The sequence below is a fragment of the Vanacampus margaritifer genome, chromosome 3, assembly GCF_051991255.1.
Source record: "Vanacampus margaritifer isolate UIUO_Vmar chromosome 3, RoL_Vmar_1.0, whole genome shotgun sequence".
Lineage (NCBI taxonomy): Eukaryota > Metazoa > Chordata > Actinopteri > Syngnathiformes > Syngnathidae > Vanacampus > Vanacampus margaritifer.
This window is the reverse complement of record NC_135434.1, coordinates 241892-261047: the sequence shown is the minus strand read 5'-3', so window position 1 is coordinate 261047 and position 19156 is coordinate 241892. Positions and strand designations below refer to the sequence as shown.

General features: G+C 49.3%; 4 protein-coding genes across 17 annotated transcripts in view; 1 reads left to right on the top strand and 3 right to left on the bottom strand.

Annotated features, from left to right (window-relative positions):
- Positions 1–217: 217 nt before the first annotated feature.
- LOC144048630 (uncharacterized) lies at positions 218–9284 on the bottom strand. 4 transcript variants are annotated; one of them, XM_077560783.1, is made up of 9 exons: positions 9093–9284; positions 7246–7369; positions 7116–7174; positions 6852–6980; positions 5883–5977; positions 5736–5817; positions 5466–5570; positions 5283–5400; positions 218–4611 (listed from the first exon to the last, which is right to left on the bottom strand). In XM_077560783.1, exons 2-9 carry the CDS (start codon positions 7313–7315, stop codon positions 4415–4417), a joined length of 855 nt encoding a protein of 284 aa, XP_077416909.1. In that variant the 5' UTR covers positions 7316–7369; positions 9093–9284; the 3' UTR covers positions 218–4414. The 4 variants fall into 4 exon arrangements, with proteins under 4 accessions (XP_077416909.1, XP_077416910.1, XP_077416908.1 ...); XM_077560784.1 differs by having other exon boundaries at positions 7246–7325; XM_077560782.1 differs by lacking the exon at positions 9093–9284 and having other exon boundaries at positions 7246–9066.
- A 501-nt stretch (positions 9285–9785) lies between these two features.
- chek2 (checkpoint kinase 2) lies at positions 9786–18858 on the bottom strand. Of its 5 annotated transcripts, none has more exons than XM_077560769.1 (16): positions 15336–15352; positions 14802–14914; positions 14351–14663; positions 13829–13953; positions 13477–13609; positions 13101–13191; positions 12929–13025; positions 12798–12851; positions 12116–12180; positions 11956–12055; positions 11741–11827; positions 11499–11662; positions 10967–11082; positions 10756–10841; positions 10608–10676; positions 9786–10046 (listed from the first exon to the last, which is right to left on the bottom strand). In XM_077560769.1, the coding sequence occupies exons 2-16, from the start codon at positions 14811–14813 to the stop codon at positions 9945–9947; spliced, it is 1614 nt and encodes a 537-aa protein (XP_077416895.1). In that variant the 5' UTR covers positions 14814–14914; positions 15336–15352; the 3' UTR covers positions 9786–9944. The 5 variants fall into 5 exon arrangements, with proteins under 5 accessions (XP_077416895.1, XP_077416894.1, XP_077416897.1 ...); XM_077560768.1 differs by lacking the exon at positions 15336–15352 and adding an exon at positions 14990–15283; XM_077560771.1 differs by lacking the exons at positions 14802–14914; positions 15336–15352 and adding an exon at positions 18732–18858.
- On the top strand, positions 15447–18946 carry LOC144048629 (endosome-associated-trafficking regulator 1-like). Of its 4 annotated transcripts, XM_077560779.1 has the most exons (9): positions 15447–15605; positions 15729–15841; positions 16509–16582; positions 16648–16711; positions 17139–17212; positions 17273–17384; positions 17689–17751; positions 17848–17987; positions 18751–18946. In XM_077560779.1, the coding sequence occupies exons 1-9, from the start codon at positions 15569–15571 to the stop codon at positions 18839–18841; spliced, it is 768 nt and encodes a 255-aa protein (XP_077416905.1). In that variant the 5' UTR covers positions 15447–15568; the 3' UTR covers positions 18842–18946. The 4 variants fall into 4 exon arrangements, with proteins under 4 accessions (XP_077416905.1, XP_077416904.1, XP_077416903.1 ...); XM_077560778.1 differs by having other exon boundaries at positions 15729–15823; positions 17689–17987; XM_077560777.1 differs by having other exon boundaries at positions 17689–17987.
- The window catches only part of grin1b (glutamate receptor, ionotropic, N-methyl D-aspartate 1b), a 37999-nt gene continuing 37788 nt past the window's right edge, over positions 18946–19156 (bottom strand). For all 4 annotated transcript variants that reach the window (XM_077560754.1, XM_077560755.1, XM_077560756.1 and 1 more), the window contains one exon: positions 18946–19150. In XM_077560754.1, the coding sequence (XP_077416880.1) occupies positions 19028–19150 (123 nt within the window). In that variant the 3' untranslated portion in view covers positions 18946–19027. The remainder of the gene's footprint in view (positions 19151–19156) is intronic.

Below are 19156 nucleotides of genomic sequence, written 5' to 3'. Positions count from 1 at the left end.
CAGAAAAAAACACGCTTATTTTCCACGAGTGCAAATGAGTTTCTCAAGTGAGGGAAAAAAGAAAAAGAAATAAATAAAACAAACCCCTTAATAGGGCTCGGTATCAATTCTAATTTCACTTCAATCCAATATTGCTTAATTATGGAACATCAATTCTTCTTAAATATCGCCATAAAAACGCCACAAATAATAAATGTGCAATTTGCAGAGGCAGTCGCTGATTAAAAGATTGAGTTTATTCATGAAGTGTTATAATGACGCAAACATTGACATCAGCAAATATGAGATGAAAATCAAAAGATTCTGAATAGTCTTAAAGTGCAATAAGTCTCGTCTTTCATAAATGGAAGAAAATAATTGAAAATTCATGCGAACAATTACAAGAAAAGAGAAAAAAACAACAACCTCGGCCTTTAAAATTCTATTTTCTTCAGAATTGATGAGAAAAAGAAAAAAATCATCCATCAATATCAAGCTTGAAAAGTCAATTGGATTCAATATCAATGATTCCATTTTTTAAACGCAAAACTTCCTCTTGCAGTCAAAACAAAAACAAAAACAAAAACACAAGAATGGCTTCATTTATTCATTGATTAACGCTTTCCGTTCATTTGCTTTTACCGGTAAAGTGATTCAAGTCAAACACATTTTGTCACTTTTGCTTTGTTGTTGTTTTGGGAACACACGCGCGTGCGTGCGCGCGTACAGAGTCGCAAGTGTTTCTTGAATGGTGCTCGTGTCAGGTACCAACCGCCACCAGCTGCTCTTTGTGCGTGCGCGTGCGCGTAGTGACACACATTAAAAGTGTCCATCTGTTTGCAAGCAGCTGTGTCCTCGGCGAAATGAGGGGGGGGGGGGTGTTGTCTGGGGGGGGGGGTGTTGTCTGGGGGGGGGGGGCTTTCTTCTTGCCTGACTAATGAGTGTTTATTGTGTTCAGCCCATTACGACGGCGTCAATTCATTAAGCACTCAGCGTGCGCGTGCACATCAAGTCCATTTGCAGACTGGCATTGAAAAGTTGCTGACGGGCGACCAATCGCAAAGAAATGAAATCCGTCAATTAACCACAAGCAGCAAAACATTTCTTTTGATTGTGATTTTTTTTTTTTGATGACTTCACATCAAAATGCAAAATTGAGAATGAACCATCCAAAGTTGGAATTCATTTAAAAATGGGCTTGGTATCGGCAGGCCTTAGTTCAAGGTATCGATACTCACAATGATGGCCGATACCACTGAGGATCGGCCGATACCTCTGGCGGCTGTTGTACGATCAGGAAATGGAAAACGGGGCGCAGCTTGTCTAGCCCGGCAAGCCACGCCCACTTTGTCTTTTGGAACGCAAGCGTGCATTTGCCGTGACGTCGCTCGTGTAAGTTCAACGTTCAAAATGGCGGCGCTTTGTTTACATTCAGCATGAAACGCCGTTTGAAAGAAATGCCGGCAGCTTTTCTTTCCGTCACCGAGGTTCAGGTTGAAGCCACTGGCGGCCATCTTACGTTGCCACTTGCTGCGGCAAAAACGCCACCGGTAAGAATTCCTTTCAATGCTAAGAATGTCGTCTGCGTTTGTTCAACAACTCGGCGAGATCGAAAAAGGTGGCGAGACGCAACTTGTGCTCTTGGCTTGCTTCGTTTTGTTTTGCTGGTCGGCCGCCTCACGTCCGTCGCTCGATGGCGGCCGTGACCCGATTCGCTCGTTTGCCGTGAAGGCGAATGAGCGGGAAACGCGGTCAGCGCGGCTCCGCCTCCTTCGTATGGCGGCGGCCATTTGACCACAGCCGCCGATAGACAAGAGTTTGGCCAACTGGGTTTCGGCAGGGTAACAAGATGGCGTCCGGATGTCATGTGACCAGCAGTTGGCCCAACCTCTGAGCCTGCGTCCAAATTCACAAGGGCGGGTCCGACGAAGGCCCAATTTGTCGGCTGCGTGGCGGCACTGCCGGCGCGACGCACGCACGCACGCACGACTGATTTACAAATGAAAGGATTGTCGGCCGCGACAAGCAGCGTTGACAATCCTTTCATTTGGAAGTCGGCGCCGGGAGTGACGTCACGCAGCCGACACATTCGGACCCGCCCTTGTGAATTTGGACGCAAGCTCTATAAACCATTCATTTGGACACTTACACGGATTTCATCATATTTTTGGGAGATGAAATATTTTTTAAATACAGAAAAAATTGTCAAATAAAAGGTCCAATTCCATGAAATCATTTTTTTTCAGTGTGTGGTAAGCTTTGGCGCTCGCGACGTGACGTCAAAACTTGGCGATTAGCGTCAACGTCACGTTAGCGCTGCGAGCTAATTGCCGCTAATTGCCGCTAATTGCAGGTTAGCCTCCGAGGGAGCGCTCGATCGGCCTCGCGGGGCGTCCGGGATGGGCCGGGGACGGGGGTGAGGGGGCGGGGCCTGCCACTCACTAACATGTCACTTCCTTGCGGGGGAGGAAGGGGGGGGGGCCTTTCCCGAGTATGCTGCGCCGTGACACGCGCATACACACATTTGCACTTTCACAAAAGACACACACACACACACACACACACACACACACACACACACACACACACACACACACACACACACACACACACAAGTTGTCATCCAGCAAAAAGTCAAGTTGCGGATGGCAGCCTGAAAAGTCGCCTGCGCGTTCGTGGGGAGGCGCGCGCGCGCGCGCGTGAAGGACGCAAGAGTGTGCGCGCACGCGCGTCCTTGGATTTAATGGCTCGTCAGTGACAAAAGAGGCGATTGAGAAGGAGACGACGACGAGCAAAGAGCTCGTTAGGCGCTCATTTGCGACATTTGCGACCTCGACATGTCGGAGCAGAAAAAAAAAGAAAAAGAAAACATTTCAAAGGGCAAAAAGCAAAAGCATTTGATTGCTGGAGAACGAAATTCATCCAATTTCAATGACTACATTGGCATCATCGTTGATTTGATTTGAAATAAATAGCAAATGTCATCAATTTGGTTTCATTCAAGAAACGGATTTGTCTTCATTTATTTTTGGACATTTAAACATTTTCTTGTTTTGTACCCCAAAAAAAAAAGAATGATGGTCCTAATCGCGATTAGGAGCAAAATAATCTTGTTGAATATTTTCTTGAAGAAGCGAATGGAAAATAATCCACAAATGATTTTTTTTTTTTTTTTGCTCAAAACAACATTTGATAAAGAAACAGCAGCCCCAAAAATGCACTTTCCAAAAATGAGTTGTGGAAAAGAACACACAAAATGTCCGCATGGCCAAGGTTGGCGTCCCGCAGCTTTTTGGACAAATCAATACAAGTCATGATTGGCGCTCGTCCTTGACGCGTCGCACAAACATTTGGCAAACACACGCGCACGTGCACGCGCGCCAACCAGAGAAGTCACGCACGCAGTTTTTCTCAAAAAACGCCTTTAAGACGTTTGGTCAAAATGTTCAGTGGCGTCACACCTGAGACATGATGATGATGATGATGATGAAGATGATGATGATGATGATGATGATGATGATGATGACGATGACGGCAAAACTAACAATATATCTATATTTAGATTTTCTATTTGGATTCAAGCCAATTTGGGCTTTCATGGAGGACGAGAAAAAATGTTTTCCTACTGAGAGGCCGAAAATGTGGACACTTTGACATTTATTGATCAAGATTAATTGATTGGATAGTCAGTTGCTATGGACCAAAAGTGCCAACATTCAAAATGAATTCGAATGATCTCTTTTTTTATATCCGTTTTTATTCATTTCTTTTGAATGTTGTCAGCTGATGACTTGGCGCCTGGAAAATGGCGCACCAGTGCCACCTGCTGGCAGTTTTGCCTCATTGTTGTCAAGCTCCTCCCACTGACAAGGCAAAAGGTGTGGTTTGCCCTCGCGTGCGTGCGTGACGGCGCCTGTGGTTTCCATGGCAACAAAGACCAGCAAAAAAGTCCTCCCTGGTGACACCTGAGCAGTCGCTGATCAGATGTCACGATCAATTATTTTTACAATCGACGAATCTGCCGATTAATGGACGAATCGGATTCATTTAAATTTGCCATGAATTTGTAGAACAAAAAGGACTGTTTATTAATCAGTGATTGTTTGCCAAAGTCAAGTTTGCAAATGTGGTATCTGGATTCAGTACAGAAAAGAATCCGTCCGTCTTCTTTCATCGAGGACTAAAATGAGAACATTTAGACAATTGAAAATTGAAAATGTCTCCCATCGACGACTCGACGATTCCTTTGCTAGTCGATTCCTTTCGACGGCTCTCAAACATTCGCGTGTCGACTTTCAAACATTTCCCGACTCACTTTTTTAAATCTCACTGCAGTTTGTATTTGTTCAATTTGTGGAATGAAAGTTGTCTGATCTGACCTCTACTTTTGACCTCTTGACCTTGTACTTACATTCCGCACGTGTTGGAGGCGGAGCTAGCGCCAGTTTTTTTGGAGCTGCTCCCGGTAACAAGTCGCTCCGCGGATGCCGGAGTCCGTTTTTGACGTCCTTTGCGTGGAAGCGGAGGAAGGACGAGAGCGGGCGGCCCAGGAGGCGGAGCCGTGAGGAGGAGGAGGCGGGATTAAGGGATGAGCGCCGCTACCGCGTCCGTCCGGCCGCGTCGTTGCGTCACCTGCGGACGACACGTCAACGTTACGTTCAAACAAATCACAAGAAAAAAAAGACACAAAAGGCGCCACAAGTTTTCAAGCCAAAAAATACTAAATGATTTTTGTCTGCTTGCAAAAAACTTTTTTCACCCTGATGAAACACGTTCAGCCTTTTTGATATATTTTACAACAACACACTTTTCAAAATTCAAAAGAAGGAATAAAGAGTTATAAAAAAAATAAACAGATGAAGAAAATGATTGCAAAAGTGTTGAAATTTTGTGGAAGACACGAAAAAAAAAATGAAAAAAAGTCACGCGGCAATGAGGAATTGACAAAACGGGCATTTTGTCATTTTTGGTCAAAAGCAGATTTTGGAAAGTCGGGCTTGTTACGGATTGTGACGACGTCACACAAACATTGACATCAACGAGGATGACATGAAAAGAATTGATTCTTTTCATTCAATCATTAGAAATTGCAAAGATCGGGAATGAGTGCAGCTTTCTTTCAAAAATGGAAGAAAACATTTTTAAATTCATGCCAACAAGTTCAAAGCCAAACACACACAAAAATGCTATTTTCTTATGATTTCATGAGATTTGAAAAAAAAAATGCATTCCTGGTTTTATGACTCGATTTCGGTCTGGAAAGCGAAAATGGGCTGATTTGGCTTTTCGGGCGTCCGATTCACCTGTGGAGCGAGTGGGCGTGGCCTCCGGTGCCACTTGCGGCTGCGGCTCGTCCTCAAAGCAGCCGACGGCGTCCACGGTGATAAGCTCCTCCTCCTCCTGAGCCTTCTTCACGAGCGCCTGCCGGGACACACGCCAGCGTCACGTCAGCTTCCCGACGCGCGCGCACGCGCACGACCTCTGACCTGTCGCTTGTGCTGGTCGGACTTCATGTGCTCCACGAACTTCCTGGGCGACCTCACGTGCCGGCGGCACGCCGCGCAGAACGGCCGCGAAGCACGTTTGCGCTCCTGCGCGCACACGCACGCACGCACGCACGCACGTCATGATCTCACACAACACGACTTTCTCAAATATCAACATTGAAAGATAATCAATACAATATCAATAGAATTGAAAGATTCCCTCAGGATAACAAATACGAAACAACGAAAGCAAAAAAGTGCAACGCTCACTTTGTGTCGTTTGGTGCGTCGATGGCTGATGACATCATCGCTGAAGTGACTCTGACACGCGTCGCACCAGCGGCGCCGTCTGCTGGACACGCGCACGTCGTCATCACATAGCGTGCGCGTGCATGTGCGTGTGTGCGTGCGTCTTACCTGTTTGTGAGCGTGTGCGCGATGACGCCGACGGAGCGCGTCATCGCCTTCCATTTGCTGACGTGGGCGGAGCCGCTCATGTGCGCCACAAACATCTCCACGCACACGCACACGCGCACGCACAACATAAAAACAAAAATGCTTAAAAAAAAATAAAGGAAAACTAACTGAAATGACATTTTATGTTTACAAAACTAAAAATGTTAGCAAAAATGTCTTTTGTTTTAGTCTTTGCTAATGAATTGAATGTTGAGCCTTTGGGGATGTAAAAGTCCAAAATAATAATAATAATAATAATAAACAAGAAATACACATGAAAACTAATACTGAAACCAACTTAAACTAAGCTTCTTCTTTTCTTTTTACTCAAACTAATATTAACTAAGACAACCACCCTGAAAACCAACTCGATTGAAATCACAAAACTCAAAAGGAAATTAAAAAGGAACTCAAATGAAAAATCCAAAGTTTCTCTCGGAAATATTTCAAGCCGAAATTCAAATTGATGTCATTTTTTGACCAAAGAAAGATGATGTGATACGTATTCATTCGTCTAATAATGTCTATTTATTTGAAATGCATAATCCTCAGGTTTATGTGTTTAGTATTAGTAAAGTATAATTACTTTTAAAAAATTTTTTTTTTTTTTACAATTATGATGTCTGCATTCAGTTTCATCCTCAAAACATAAAAACGTAAACAAAACAAAAAAAACTTTTGCATACAGCAGCGCCGAAATGCTCTTTGGAACCAGATTATTTTGCAGTTCAAAGAATATACTTTTAATGTAGAGTAATTCTACTTTACGAATACTAAATCCATAAGTCTGAGGATTCCGCATTTCAAAAAATCGTCTTTATTAGATGAAAGAATTTGAATCATCTCATCTTGATTTGGTATTTTTGCATTAAAAAAAAATGACATCAAGCTGAAGTTGGGTTTGAAATGTTTGTGTGAGCGTTTCCTCACCTGCATGGAGTGACAGGTGGTGGCGCACATGTGGCAGCGAAGCCCCGCCCCCGCCGCCTGCGTGCCGGCCATGTTGAAGTGTCTGGCGTGGTCGCGCCGCTGGATGGTGACCTCCAGCGACGGCGCGCTCTGCAGCCGGCACGCACAGAAAAGCCGACGTTTAGCCGACGCACGGCGAGCGCGGCCGCCGCACGGCGAGCGCGGCCGACGCACGGCGAGCGTGGCCGACGCACGGTGAGCGCGGCCGCCGCGTTTTGGGGTCACCTGCGATTGTCTGCTGGCGTGCGCCGTCGCTGCTGCCTCCTGCTGCTCAGGAGGGGAAACTGCAGGCCAAAGCACAAACGCCGTCAGCACGGCCAAGACAGCCAGCGAGCGCCAAGCGGCGGCTTCGCACCTCCTGCAGCGTCAGCGGGACTTGTGGGCCGATGGCGTGACCCCGCCGCCCGCTCGCCATCGCTCCGCATGACGTCACGGCTGCGTTTTTGGGGATGAGCTGACGTTAGCGTTTGGCGAGCTTCCTTCAAGACAACATTTTGTCATCTCGAGGATGAGGATGCTTCGGTTCGAGTGGCGTGATGACGTGCGCTCCGATTTCCAAGCAGCGTGAAGGGCGCTTGGAAAGGAAAAGCGAAGAGGACACGCCCACCATGCGTCCCCTCAATTCGCATCACGTCAAAACGGCAGAAAATTGCCAGGAGGACGTTGAGGCTACGGCGGCCGACAAATTCATTAGTTCAGTGCTTGCTAATGATTTGTTATTTTTGAATCAATGAAACCTTTAAATAAATGTTTGCGCAGTTTATTCGATTAAAATGGATTAAAATCATAATCGTCTTGCAAAGATTTCATTTGTTAGCCGTATCGCCCAGCGCTAATAAATCATGTCATTTGTTTATGAAATTGTTGTCGATACGCTTCTGCACAGTCTCAGCACTACTGCCACCTACTGGACTGCATGAGTAATTACAGGACAGCAAAAGCTCAAAACATGAAGAATGAAGGGATTTGTGCTTCTGAGACAGAAAACCAATCAACACACTCTCTCCCTCCAGTGGTTCGAGTGAACGAGCGACAAACCGATTCCACAAACCCGACACGGACTCGATGCCATCGGCGACCCTCGTCAGTGACGACGTCATCACGATGTTTCGCTGGACGCTTGGAAGGCTGCCAAGTAGTGTTGTTCCGATACCGTTTTTTGGCCCCCGATACGCAGCTTTGCATATCGGCCGATGCCGATACCAAGTTTTTGTTTTTCTCAACATGAAAAGGCTGCCCTGCCATTGGTTCAGAGCATTCAAGGGCCAATCGGACGTCTTAGCTCGGCATGCAGTGAACACGTCAGCGAATGTTCGTGCAAGACACAAAATGATGCATCCAAAGTCCTTTATGAGCGTCACAATGGATGGTATCGGCATGTCACTTGCTAGCACTCACCGATACCACAGTTTTAACGCAGTATCGGGGCCTCTGCCGATTCCAGTATCGGAACAACACTACTGCCAAGTGCCAGGCGTGCGCAACTCGGCCCTCGCGCCGCAGTCGGCTCTGCGCAAATACAATCAAACACATTTTCATTTGTTTTGTCGAATAGGAAATGTGTCAAGCGTCCTGCACTCTTTGGGGTCAACAGGTCACATAAACTGGAAGCTATCGATTTAAAAAAGCTAAGTTATATTGCGCTTAAGTGCAAAATGTATGGAACATATTGGAAATGGGAAAACAAGAGGCGTACGTATTTCATGAGACGGGTTCGGCACTTTCGGCCCACCAGGAGTTTCAGGTCACGTGACTTGGAAGCCATTCAGCTCAAACGCTGTTTATGTTGAAACTCGTGCTAAATATATATATATATATGTTTATGAAATGCAAATTAGAAACTAGCATCGTGCTCAATCTGGTGCAGCCATCTTCTTAATGTTACTGCACTGTTCTTTTAATAAACTAATACTTTACTCCAAATCAGTGGCTTTGCAATGAGCAAAAGTACGTACGAGTACTCGCGAATAAGTCCAAAATGGCGCCTTTATGAAAACAAGTTCAAGTTCGTCCTCGTAAAGATTGACGACTTTCGCACTTGTGATGACATTTGAGACGCTGACGAACAAGCTAGCTCGCGTTCGCCGACGCGGATCTGGCCTTTTTCTTGCTTTCTGACACACGAGCAGCAACTACATCAAACTTTAAAAAACGTCCAACTCAATGAAACGCTTCAAGTGTTGTGACGTCATCCATCGTTACCTTATCAATGATGTCGAGCTGCTTATTAAGCGGAAAGCAAATCCGTCCTGCGCGTCTCGCCGCTTCCTTGTGGCGCGGATGACGTCAGTCTTCGGGTCTTCTTCGTTTATTGTTTTTTTCGTTATTTAGTTGCACTGCCGCCACCTGCTGTACATTTCACGTGGCCCGCCAAGGCAAATCATGCCGTCAGTCGCTTCCTCGCTCAAGTTTCCTCTTCTCGCTTCGTACGTACCTTTTGAAAATCGACATTGCCGGCATTTTGCTTACAATCCCCCTTTAAAAACGAATCACTTTTTGTGAGCGGAATTCTGTTACGTACAAGTGAGGTCATACATTTGTATTTAGTCCTTTTATTCTAGTACTTTCGATACATAAAAAAAAAAATCCTCCCAAAAATGGCAGACATTTTAAAGACCTAAATATTCTTAGTAGCAATTTCCCCTTCAAATTGCATTCAATTCGTGACAACTTTCTAGTCTTTAGATCATAAAGGAACACAAGAGTATTGAGTAGTGTCACCTTGAACTAATACCCCGCATCGTTACTCGCCCGAGCCTAATGTAGGAATTCATCACGGCGGTGTGAGCACGCGCACGCCATTTCTCACCACGCCGACAGACGTCCATGAAAAGACAGCACGTCAACTGTGATTGGCTGTCAACAATCCTGCCCAGAACAGGAAGTGACATCATGAAGCAGCAACAACAACAACAGACTTTATTGGGAAACATTTGCACGCTTAATGACGGGGACGTCAAACTGCGGTCCTGGAGGATGAGCTGATCGAGACTCAGCCGTGTTGAAGAAGGGAAATATCCAAAAGCTGCAGGACCGGATCTCGCCATCCCTGCTTTATGGCGTTCCAGTGGGCGGGGCTTGTTTGGCAGGACGCCGCTCATAATCTCGGTCTTCTCGCGCTCGTTTCCTTGACGATGATGATGCTGGCTCCGCCTCCTGCCATCGCAAAAGATTCTAGTTGGTTGAAGTAGTTTTGTTTAAAAAAAGAAGACGAAAGTTTCATTTGATTTTATTGGCAAAAATCTTGTTTCAGTTTGAGTTGTGGTTATTTGTTTACTTTTGCTGGCGTTCTGTCATTTCTATTTGGCTTTCGTTCGTTGTCGTGACGAACGTCAACGTCGCGTCTTTTTTTTCCAACGACAGATGATATTTTTTGAAGAGCGCCAACTTTGGTCGGGCTTGCGGGAGAGAACAAAGTCGGCCCATCTGATCTTTTTTGTCCACTCGAGCTTTCAAATGTGGACGGCGACAAAAATCACTTGCTCGCATCTTGGTGGGACCGACAACGCATCTCAAAAGTTCACGCTCGCGTATTCACGAGACGACGCCTGCGCGAGTCGCGCACGCACACACGCAGCCGGCAAGCATTCACGTGACAATTGCAGTGCGTGCGCATTCCGGCTCGCTCGTGGATTGCAAAGTCTGCTAGCATGCTACGCAAGTTAGCATTTGTTGACAACATTTTGCTACCTCACCCAAATCTGTGTGTGTGGTTACCATGGCAACACGCTCAGCATCAGTCGGTGGATACATCAGTCGGTGGGCTTTCTCCAACATCACCGGGTCCTGCGAATGCGCACGCACACACACGATCCCGTTTGAATGTCCCGCTGTTGCCGGCAGTTGCCACGGCGACGAGGACGACCTGCATCCAGGCGTGCTGGAGCGCATCGTCGATGGTCATCCGGTCGGCGGGCGCCACCACCAGCAGCTTCCGCACCACGTCCTTGGCTTTTACACACGCACGCACATACACACACACGGCAGCCGCCAATGATGACGGCGCGGATGAAAGTCGAAGATGAGGAGGACGAAGATGAGGACGACGAAGATGAGGAGGACGAAGATGAGGTCACCTTGGGGGGACACGTGTTGCCACTTGGCCGGCAACATGGTGAAGTGGCCTCGCGCGATCTGCTCGCTCACCGACAGCTCCGAGAAGTTCTCGTGGAACGGCGGGTACCCGCACAGGCTGCGCGCAAAATGCAAGCGCACGCACACACATGAGCGGACGCCGCGTAAGCCTCGGGAAAGTCAATTGTCAAATTGCTCAAGTGGCAAACTTCTTCTTTTTTAAATGTGGACGAGTTCCCAATTAGGTGTGAAAAAAAAAAGTGGAGTAGCAAGAAGATGTTTCCTTGGACTAAAATACGAGATTTTTAATCAACTGCATAAAAACGAGATGAGGTTAAAGATGAAAACTAACAAGCGTGATTGATTGACTCAAACTGAGCCTCAATTAAAAAATCAACAGGAAAGATAACAAAGCTAACGCTAGCTTGCGTTGCGATGATCACGTGACACACTTTTGCTGATAAGAGCAAGATGGCCGCTTGAGCTCTTTGCCAAACGGCGCCCTCGCGCACGCATGTGGACGGCACACGTTACCAGACGAAGAGGAGCACGCCGAGACTCCAAGCGTCGACGGGCAGCCCGTAACCGCCGGTGGTGGCGTGCGTCAGCACTTCGGGCGCCAGGTAGGACGGCGTCCCGCACAAGGTCCTCATCAGGGCCGCTTCCTCCAGGATCCGCGATTGGTTGAAGTCCGTCACCTGCCGCGCGCACACGCACAGGTCACAGGTCACAGGTCACGCGACTTGGTCCGGGGGTTGCCGCCGCGGCGCACCAACCTTGATGAGACACTCGTCCTCTTGCGACGACAGGAGGATGTTCTCCGGTTTCAGGTCCCGGTGGATGATGCCCTGGCTGTGCAGGTACTACACGCGCACACGCACACACGCACACACGTCAACACGCGCACACACGTCAACACGCGCACACACGTCAACACGCGCACACACGTCAACACGCAGAGTGACTCGGCTGAGCGCCGTCGCCGTCTCACCTGCACGGCTTTCAACATTTGGTAGAAGTAAAGTTTGGCCGTGGCCTCGCTCAGCCGCTGTTGACATTTGAGACGGTGGAACAGCTCGCCGCCCTCCATCCTGTCACATGACGCCGTTAGCAAAGAGGCAGGCGCGCGCGCACGCCACGCGCGCACTCACAGCTCTAAGACGATGAAGTAAGTGTCGTCCGTGTGGTACAAGTCCTCCGTCTTGATGAGGCACGGCTGAGAAGACAAAGCGGAGCGGCACGGTGGCATACAAAAGACTCCACGGAAGGACGGACGGGGACGGATGGGCGGGGACGGACGGACGGACACCGACGGCGACGTCAGCCGCTAAAAGCAAAGAGCGCATCTCGGCATTGACTCCATTACGAACGTCCGCTAGCGAACCAGCGAGCTTCGTGACGCTTCCGTCTGCTCCCTCGCTTTCAGGATATCGTCTAAATGAATCATCATTATCGTGCATCCCGACATGGATGGAAGCTAGCAGAAGAACGCTTCGAGTCTCGTCTTTCATCAGAAAAAAAAGTCTATTTCTATCTGTTTCCGTTTTGCAGCAATTGGCACGAGAATATAGCAAAGTTTCACGATTATTCACAAATCTGTTGACTTAAAACTGCGCCATCACGCCGCGTTGCTCGCCAGACACGAACCCTCGAGTCCAGCCATCGGTCGCTCTCCTTTTCTTTTGAAAGACTGCGACGGCAACGTGACGCTCGCCCGCCACGGAGGCGGCGCCACGGAGGCGGCGCCACTGCGCGTCACATGACATACACGTGCCACACGCACGCACGCTAACAACAAGCTGTCAAGTCAAACAGAAAGAAAAAAAGTCTCACGTGATCAATGCGTCGAAGAATTTCGATCTCGGTTTGAGCGTTTCTGGCGGCCGTCTGGGAACGGACGAGCACAAGAGTCAGATAAGGAGCGCGGGAACGCGCCGACCCACCGGAGGAATTGCAATACTCGCCCCTTCCGACTTGAAGTTGCTCTTGTTGATGATTTTCACCGCAAACTTTTTGCAGGTGGAGCGCTCAAAGGCAAGTTTGACTTGGCCGCACACGCCCCTGAAACGCACACATTGGCAGGAAGTGACACGGCAGGGAAGCGGCAGCCAGGCGGCGGCGGGCAATGGCACTCACGTGCCGATCTGCCGCGTCAGCAGATACTTCTGGCGGAGCTCGCCGGGCAACGACGACTCTTGGTCGGACATCAGGTCGATGAAGACAAACACTGGCCGAAGACCAGCACGCTCGTCACGTCACGTCACGCTCGTCACGTCACGCTCGTCACGTCACGCTCGTCACGTCACGTCACGTCACGTCACGTCACGTCACGTCACGTCACGTCACGTCACGTCACGTCACGTCACGTCACGTCACGTCACGTCACGTCACGCTCGTCACGTCACGTCACGTCACGTCACGCTCGTCACGTCACGCTCGTCACGTCACGTCACGTCACGCTCGTCACGTCACGTCACGTCACGCTCGTCACGCCCGCCGCCTCGCCGCTTACCTTTGTTGCGATGCTCCGCCAGCGCCAGCACGGCGTTGTTGACCAGAGGAAGCTTCTTGCCGCGTCCGATTTTGTTCCCGTCAACAAAGGTCCCGTTGTTGCTCAGGTCTTGAACAAACACCTCGATGCCCTCCTGAGCTCGGGAAAGGAAAAAAGAAAAGTCCCAATCACATTTGGCCGTCTTTGGAATAAAGCACTCGTGGCTGCGCTTGGCCTCGAGTCGACAAACAAAAGAGCGCATTTATTGCGGAGGTTCCAAATGAAGAGGATCGGAAAAAGGCCGATCTTTTGCAAGGCAACGCGACGGTCTGAAAATGCGGCATTTGCCGCGGCACGTCGGGATCGGAAGTACCCTGAAGATGCGGAAGTGTTTCTTGCTGTAAATTCGGAAGCGCAAGGATCCTTTGTGATCGGGATCGTCCAGGACGTAATTGCATTTGGGGTCTCGGCCAAACAAATATTCGTCCGCCACGCAATCTGGAAAACAAGAAGCAAACATCGGGATGATGCGACAAGGAAGAAAAAATGCCACAAAATGGATATTGTGACAACGTGACCAATTGCCAACGCGAGGAACGAGGCCGGCCGCTTTGGACGGGAAAAGCCGACATTGTCGTCGCTGTTACGGCTGCGACAAAGGAAGCTTTTCATGAGAAATCGGATGATCGGGTTTTGCACGAATCAATCGGATTTAGCGTCGTTCCATTTTCAACTTCAAACCCTCATCCAACTCGTCGACATGAATGATGAACGGCTTCTGTCCACTTAGCCAATGAAATGCTTGGGACGGAATAGTCCAATCACACGTTCCCACCTCAACATGCACGTGGGCGTGTGCACGTGTGCACGTGGAAAGGCCTGAAGAGGAACTTGCCGTGAGCGCCAAAGCCGGACTGCATGGGCAGCAGGCGTCCCCAAGGTTGACTTTCGGGCTCCTCGGGGACGGACGGCAAAGTGACGGGAAGCGTGTCCACGCTGCTGAGCGTCGTCCCCGAGCCGCTGGACGACTGGCTGCCCGACGCGGGGCCGCTGGAAGACGAAGCGGAGCCGCCCTGGGACTTGGCCTGGGCCTGCGACGGGGACAGCAGGGACGACGGGGACAGCAGGGACGACGGGGACAGCGTGGACTGCGACGCCGACTGGGGCTGGTCCCCCTCTTGCGCAATCTTTTGGGACATCGGGGACACCTACAAATTGCACAGACAAAGTTTAGGCAAAATGACTTTGCAAAGGTTTCCTTTCGGGAGCACGAGGTGCGAAGTGGTCAGGATGCAGGAATGCATCAGCGGCGGACGAGTTGAACAAAACGATCCCGGCAGACTCGCCTTCACATGCATCTTATTTTCTTCTTATATCTTAAAACCTCGCGGACGTAACTCCAGCTCTGAGATGATGCGCCAAACGAATATGCGATGCAAATGATTTCACAACGAGCATCCTGCAAAGACATCAGAAAGTAAAACTACTCATCGATGGAATGTTGGACTTGCTTTAAAACCGCTGCTCCACTAACCATATAAAAGGTGTCTTGATGGGATTCAAAACAGAACAAAACGATGATCGACTGGACTTTGCACTTTTTTTCACACGTTGATCGCTTATCATAGCGCGTCAGGTGCAAAACAAACCCGAGTGGACTTGCGAGCTTGGTCATGGCAGCATTTCAATTCGCAAGTTAAGGCATCTCCTCTGAAAACAGGCGTCGCGTTTAACACGAACCAGTGAGCACATTTGTCACAACGTCCAAAAAGGCTCCAAACCCTTCAGGTCCGTCCAACAAAACAAGCCAAAGTGAGCCAGCGAGGACAAAGCCTGTTTTTTCTTTTCATTATTATTTTATTTTTGTTTTGTTTGTTTACCTTGCTTGGCACACATGCGAGCGTCCTCTTCTGCTTGTTCTACTTCCGGGAGTGCGCGCGCGAGTCGAGTTTGAGCGCGACCCTCACCGGAAGTACAGTCCCTGGTTTCCTCTTACGTCACCGGCCCCGCCAACCAATGGGACGTTAGAAACACTGGCACGTTGGGTGCTTGTTAACTTCCTGTTTTGAGGGACGAGCGATGATCGATCAACGGTAATCGATGTGGCGTCACCATGTCCACACGGGGGAAGACTTTAATAATCACTGAAGGTGTCTTTTTTTTATTATTATTTTTTGATTTGTAACAAAATGTTTGGTTGCCTTGCAAAACGTCACACGCTGGATGAAGCTTGGCTGCATTTTGCTGACCAAATTTCTCGCTGGACTCCTCAGACGAAAGTGAGGAGTGCAACCCTTTCTCCTTCAGGGAGTTCCTGCGTTCCAAGAACCACGACCGGAACCTGGACGAGGACGGAGCAGCGTGGGAGGTGTGTGCGCGCGCGCGTGTGAGCGTGACGTAGGCTCGGGGAATGCAAGGTGAAAATGTTCACGTTTAACTTGATCACGTTCGGTTCCAACGTGAGACAAATGATAAATGATCACGTGACAACACAATGGCCGTTCTATTTCAAAGGATTAACAATTGGCGATGAGGGAGTGAGTGGCCAAATAAGGACCGTAGAAAACTGCCCTTTCCAAGGAATTCAAATAAGTGACTTGAGTATCATTGAAGCTCAAAGTATTACATAGCAGGGGACAAGAAATGTCTTTATATTAATCGACAGTCAACCCTTGTGAGAATAAGCGGTCAATGATTAAAATACTTTAAATTGCTGCCCAGCTAATATTCTGCCATTTCTGTCGTCTTCCACGAAAGCAGGCGGATTGTCTTTGTGTAGTGGTTTCGAAAGAAGACATTTGCAAACATCTGCTTTTACTTTGGAAAATAATCAACATTTTTGCAGATTTTTAGACGGATGCCCTCAATTTTTGTCAACTTTTCAGGCCACCAAATCGAAATCCCGTCGTCGCGAGTGCAGAATGAGCAAATGATCCCGAGATCAGCGTCATCTGCTCGCCGACTGGCAAAAACGCGAGGGGATTTTGGGTGGACTCTTGTGGGCCCCAGTATGGAAATGAGGGCCATTTTCTTTGGTGTTGTTGGCCAATCAGGAGGAGGACGACGCGAGCGCAGCGTGTTGGCAGCGCTTGCGTTCCGACGCGGATAGCTCCGCCTTCCCGAGCACGTGAGTGGGCCGATCGGCGCCGACGCGCGTGTCCAGACGGGGATGACATCAGCACTCGTCTTCAGGTTCGATGACGGAGACCCTGATGTCACACTGCCAATCGCTAGCCGGGGGAGGAGCTTACAGGAGGTATTTCCATCCCTAATCCGACAGTCGTTCATTTATTATCGAGCATCCAATAAACCTCAATTTGGCCATGAGTCCTTTCGACACCCATCCGTTCATCTTTTCATTCATCCTAAAATCATCCATCCATTCCAAAATCCCTTCATCATCAATCCATCAGCCCGCTGTCGTCGGATTTCCAAACGAAATGCGATGACGTCCACCACACGTCTGCGCGGCAAAAATACGTCAGATCAGCCAAACGTTTCGTTTGGCGTGCACCACAAGGTCTCGGGAGATCAAAGTCCAGATCAACGGCGGGCGGCCACGCGTACCGCTCGCCACTCTGGAACCCGCAGCCAAACTCCCGTGAAGATGAAAATCAGTACGGGTTTGTCGTCGTCATGCGCCGGCTACCGAAATGAAGACCTCGTGTTGTGTTTGTGTGCAGCTGCGTGAGGAGAACGCCACGCTGAGAAGAAGCATGCGGGAGCTTCGCAGAACATCACAAGCAAACGAGCGAAGGTGAGCGGCGGCCAATCAGAGCGCTTGCTCGCCGGCTTACCCAGGATGCTTTGCGTGCAGGGCGGAGGCGCTGCAAGAGGAGCTGGAGCGGAGGCGGCGGCAGGAGCGGGAGGAGGCGCAAGACCTCGACAACATGGTCCACTCGGTGGAACGCAACCTGCATCACATGACGGTGCGTTCCCATGGCAACGTCAGCACGCCGCCTTCGCCATCCACATCACGCCGTCGTGCGTCGCGACCAATCATTTCCGATCCCCAAATTTGGCAGAATACAAATGTCAGAAGCCACCAAAGAATATGTGACGAGTAAAGCAAGTTTTGGTCCTCGTGACGCGACCACATTGGAATTACAAGCGCAACATTTGACATTTTGTCTCTCGCATTTGTTTCGACCAAACGGTGCATTCACAGACATCGAGTAACTTCCAAAATCATCACGCCGCGCAACTTGTAACACTTTTTGTTGGTGTGGTCAGAAACGAGCGCTGAGTGCCGAGAGCGGCGTGGCCAGGATGAAGGCGGAGCTTCAGCAGCTGCAGGTCATACGCGCGCACACACGCAAGTTCACCATCAACACACACATCAACTGCGTGCGTGCGTGCGTGCGTGCGTGCGTGCGTGCGTGCGTGCGTCAGGAGGAGCTGGAGTGCAGGCGTAGCGAAAACCTCAAGCTCAAGTCGGACCAGCGCGATGTCGTCACGGCGATGAAGCACAGCGCCAACATGGCGTCCGACTACCTGGACAAGACGGCCACGCACGCGCACTCGTCCGTACGGTGGGTACACGTTTGTTGACTAAACGGGTTGCAAGCTTGCTCGTGTTCGGCTTTAGCGTTAACGCAGAAAGCTTCCAGAACATGATCTGTATATAACTGGATAGCCGACTTTTGAAGCGGCGAGGCCGCCATATTGCTCCTCCCAACAATACATTTACAGTATGGAAATTGGAGAACATTTGAGACAGTACTTAGTAAACAGCTTGATTGATCATGTTTTCAATTTGTTCAACAAGAGGACATTTGACAACTTTGCTTAAATACATACAGGAGGAAACTTGTATGTATATTTTGATGAAATTATTATTCAACAAAAGATGCCTGCGCCAAATCTAAGATTGGGGTCTATGGAACCGAGGGGGTCTTCAAAGCAGCACATAGCGTCCATCCACTTGTTAAAAAGTAGCGAGCACTCGGGTTCCAAACCCCCACCACTATAATAAGAGCCTACCAGTTGCATACGTCTAATCTATACATATAGGATTCAGTCGTGTGCTGGCATCTCGATGGGAGTGGCAAGATGGCCGCCCCGTGGCTTCAATGGCTCGCATGGGTGTGTATGGGCCAGCTATCAGCTATCCAGTTCCATATACAGACCCGTGTTGAAGACAGGCTACTTCCTGGTTGTCTCGATGTCGTCAATCCACTTGATGGACGTCGCACAAACGACCACACACTCTTCACAAACATGTCACACACACACACACACACACATGCTGATGATGTCACGGGGGCGTGGCCCACCTGTGCTCTGTCTGCGCAGTCGTCTGCTGGAGGGGGCGGAGACTCTGCGTCTGGTCTCGCAGCTGCTGCGCTCCATCCACAAAATGGCCGAAGTGACTTCAGACGCCTGAAGCGCTGGTCGCCGTGGAAACGCGTTGGCCCGCTGACGATTGGCTGCTGATTGGACCGACGCCGCCTCTCTGATCTTTACCAGCCAATAAACCATTTGGACTCCTTCTCGTCTTCTCTTTCAGCTTTATTGACAAATGAGGAGCTCACGCAGCAAATCAGTGTGCGTGTGCGTGCGTGTGCACGTGTCAGTGTGTGAGAGTGTGTATCTGCAGCCGCCAGTGCGTCTTCCAGCTTTGAAGCTCGTTAAGTCGTCTTCGTTTGTCCGCGTCGGATTGAGACAGCTGTGACGAGAACACCTGCTCAAAACGCTGTCT

Excerpts from the sequence above, each read along its gene's own strand:
- LOC144048630 (XM_077560783.1), bottom strand. The coding sequence starts at position 7,315 with ATGCGGAGCGATGGCGAGCGGGCGGCGGGGTCACGCCATCGGCCCACA. Across the intron at positions 7,175-7,245 it reads TCCCGCTGACGCTGCAGGAG|TTTCCCCTCCTGAGCAGCAG; the intron begins GTGCGAAGCCGC and ends TTTGGCCTGCAG. Across the intron at positions 5,978-6,851 it reads CCACCTGTCACTCCATGCAG|ATGTTTGTGGCGCACATGAG; the intron begins GTGAGGAAACGC and ends GTGTGCGTGGAG.
- chek2 (XM_077560769.1), bottom strand. Across the intron at positions 13,192-13,476 it reads GGCGGAGCATCGCAACAAAG|TGTTTGTCTTCATCGACCTG; the intron begins GTAAGCGGCGAG and ends GTCTTCGGCCAG. Across the intron at positions 11,663-11,740 it reads AGGACGAGTGTCTCATCAAG|GTGACGGACTTCAACCAATC; the intron begins GTTGGTGCGCCG and ends TGCGCGCGGCAG.
- LOC144048629 (XM_077560777.1), top strand. The coding sequence starts at position 15,569 with ATGTCCACACGGGGGAAGACTTTAATAATCACTGAAG. Across the intron at positions 16,583-16,647 it reads AGCTCCGCCTTCCCGAGCAC|GTTCGATGACGGAGACCCTG; the intron begins GTGAGTGGGCCG and ends ACTCGTCTTCAG. Across the intron at positions 17,988-18,750 it reads CACGCGCACTCGTCCGTACG|TCGTCTGCTGGAGGGGGCGG; the intron begins GTGGGTACACGT and ends CTGTCTGCGCAG.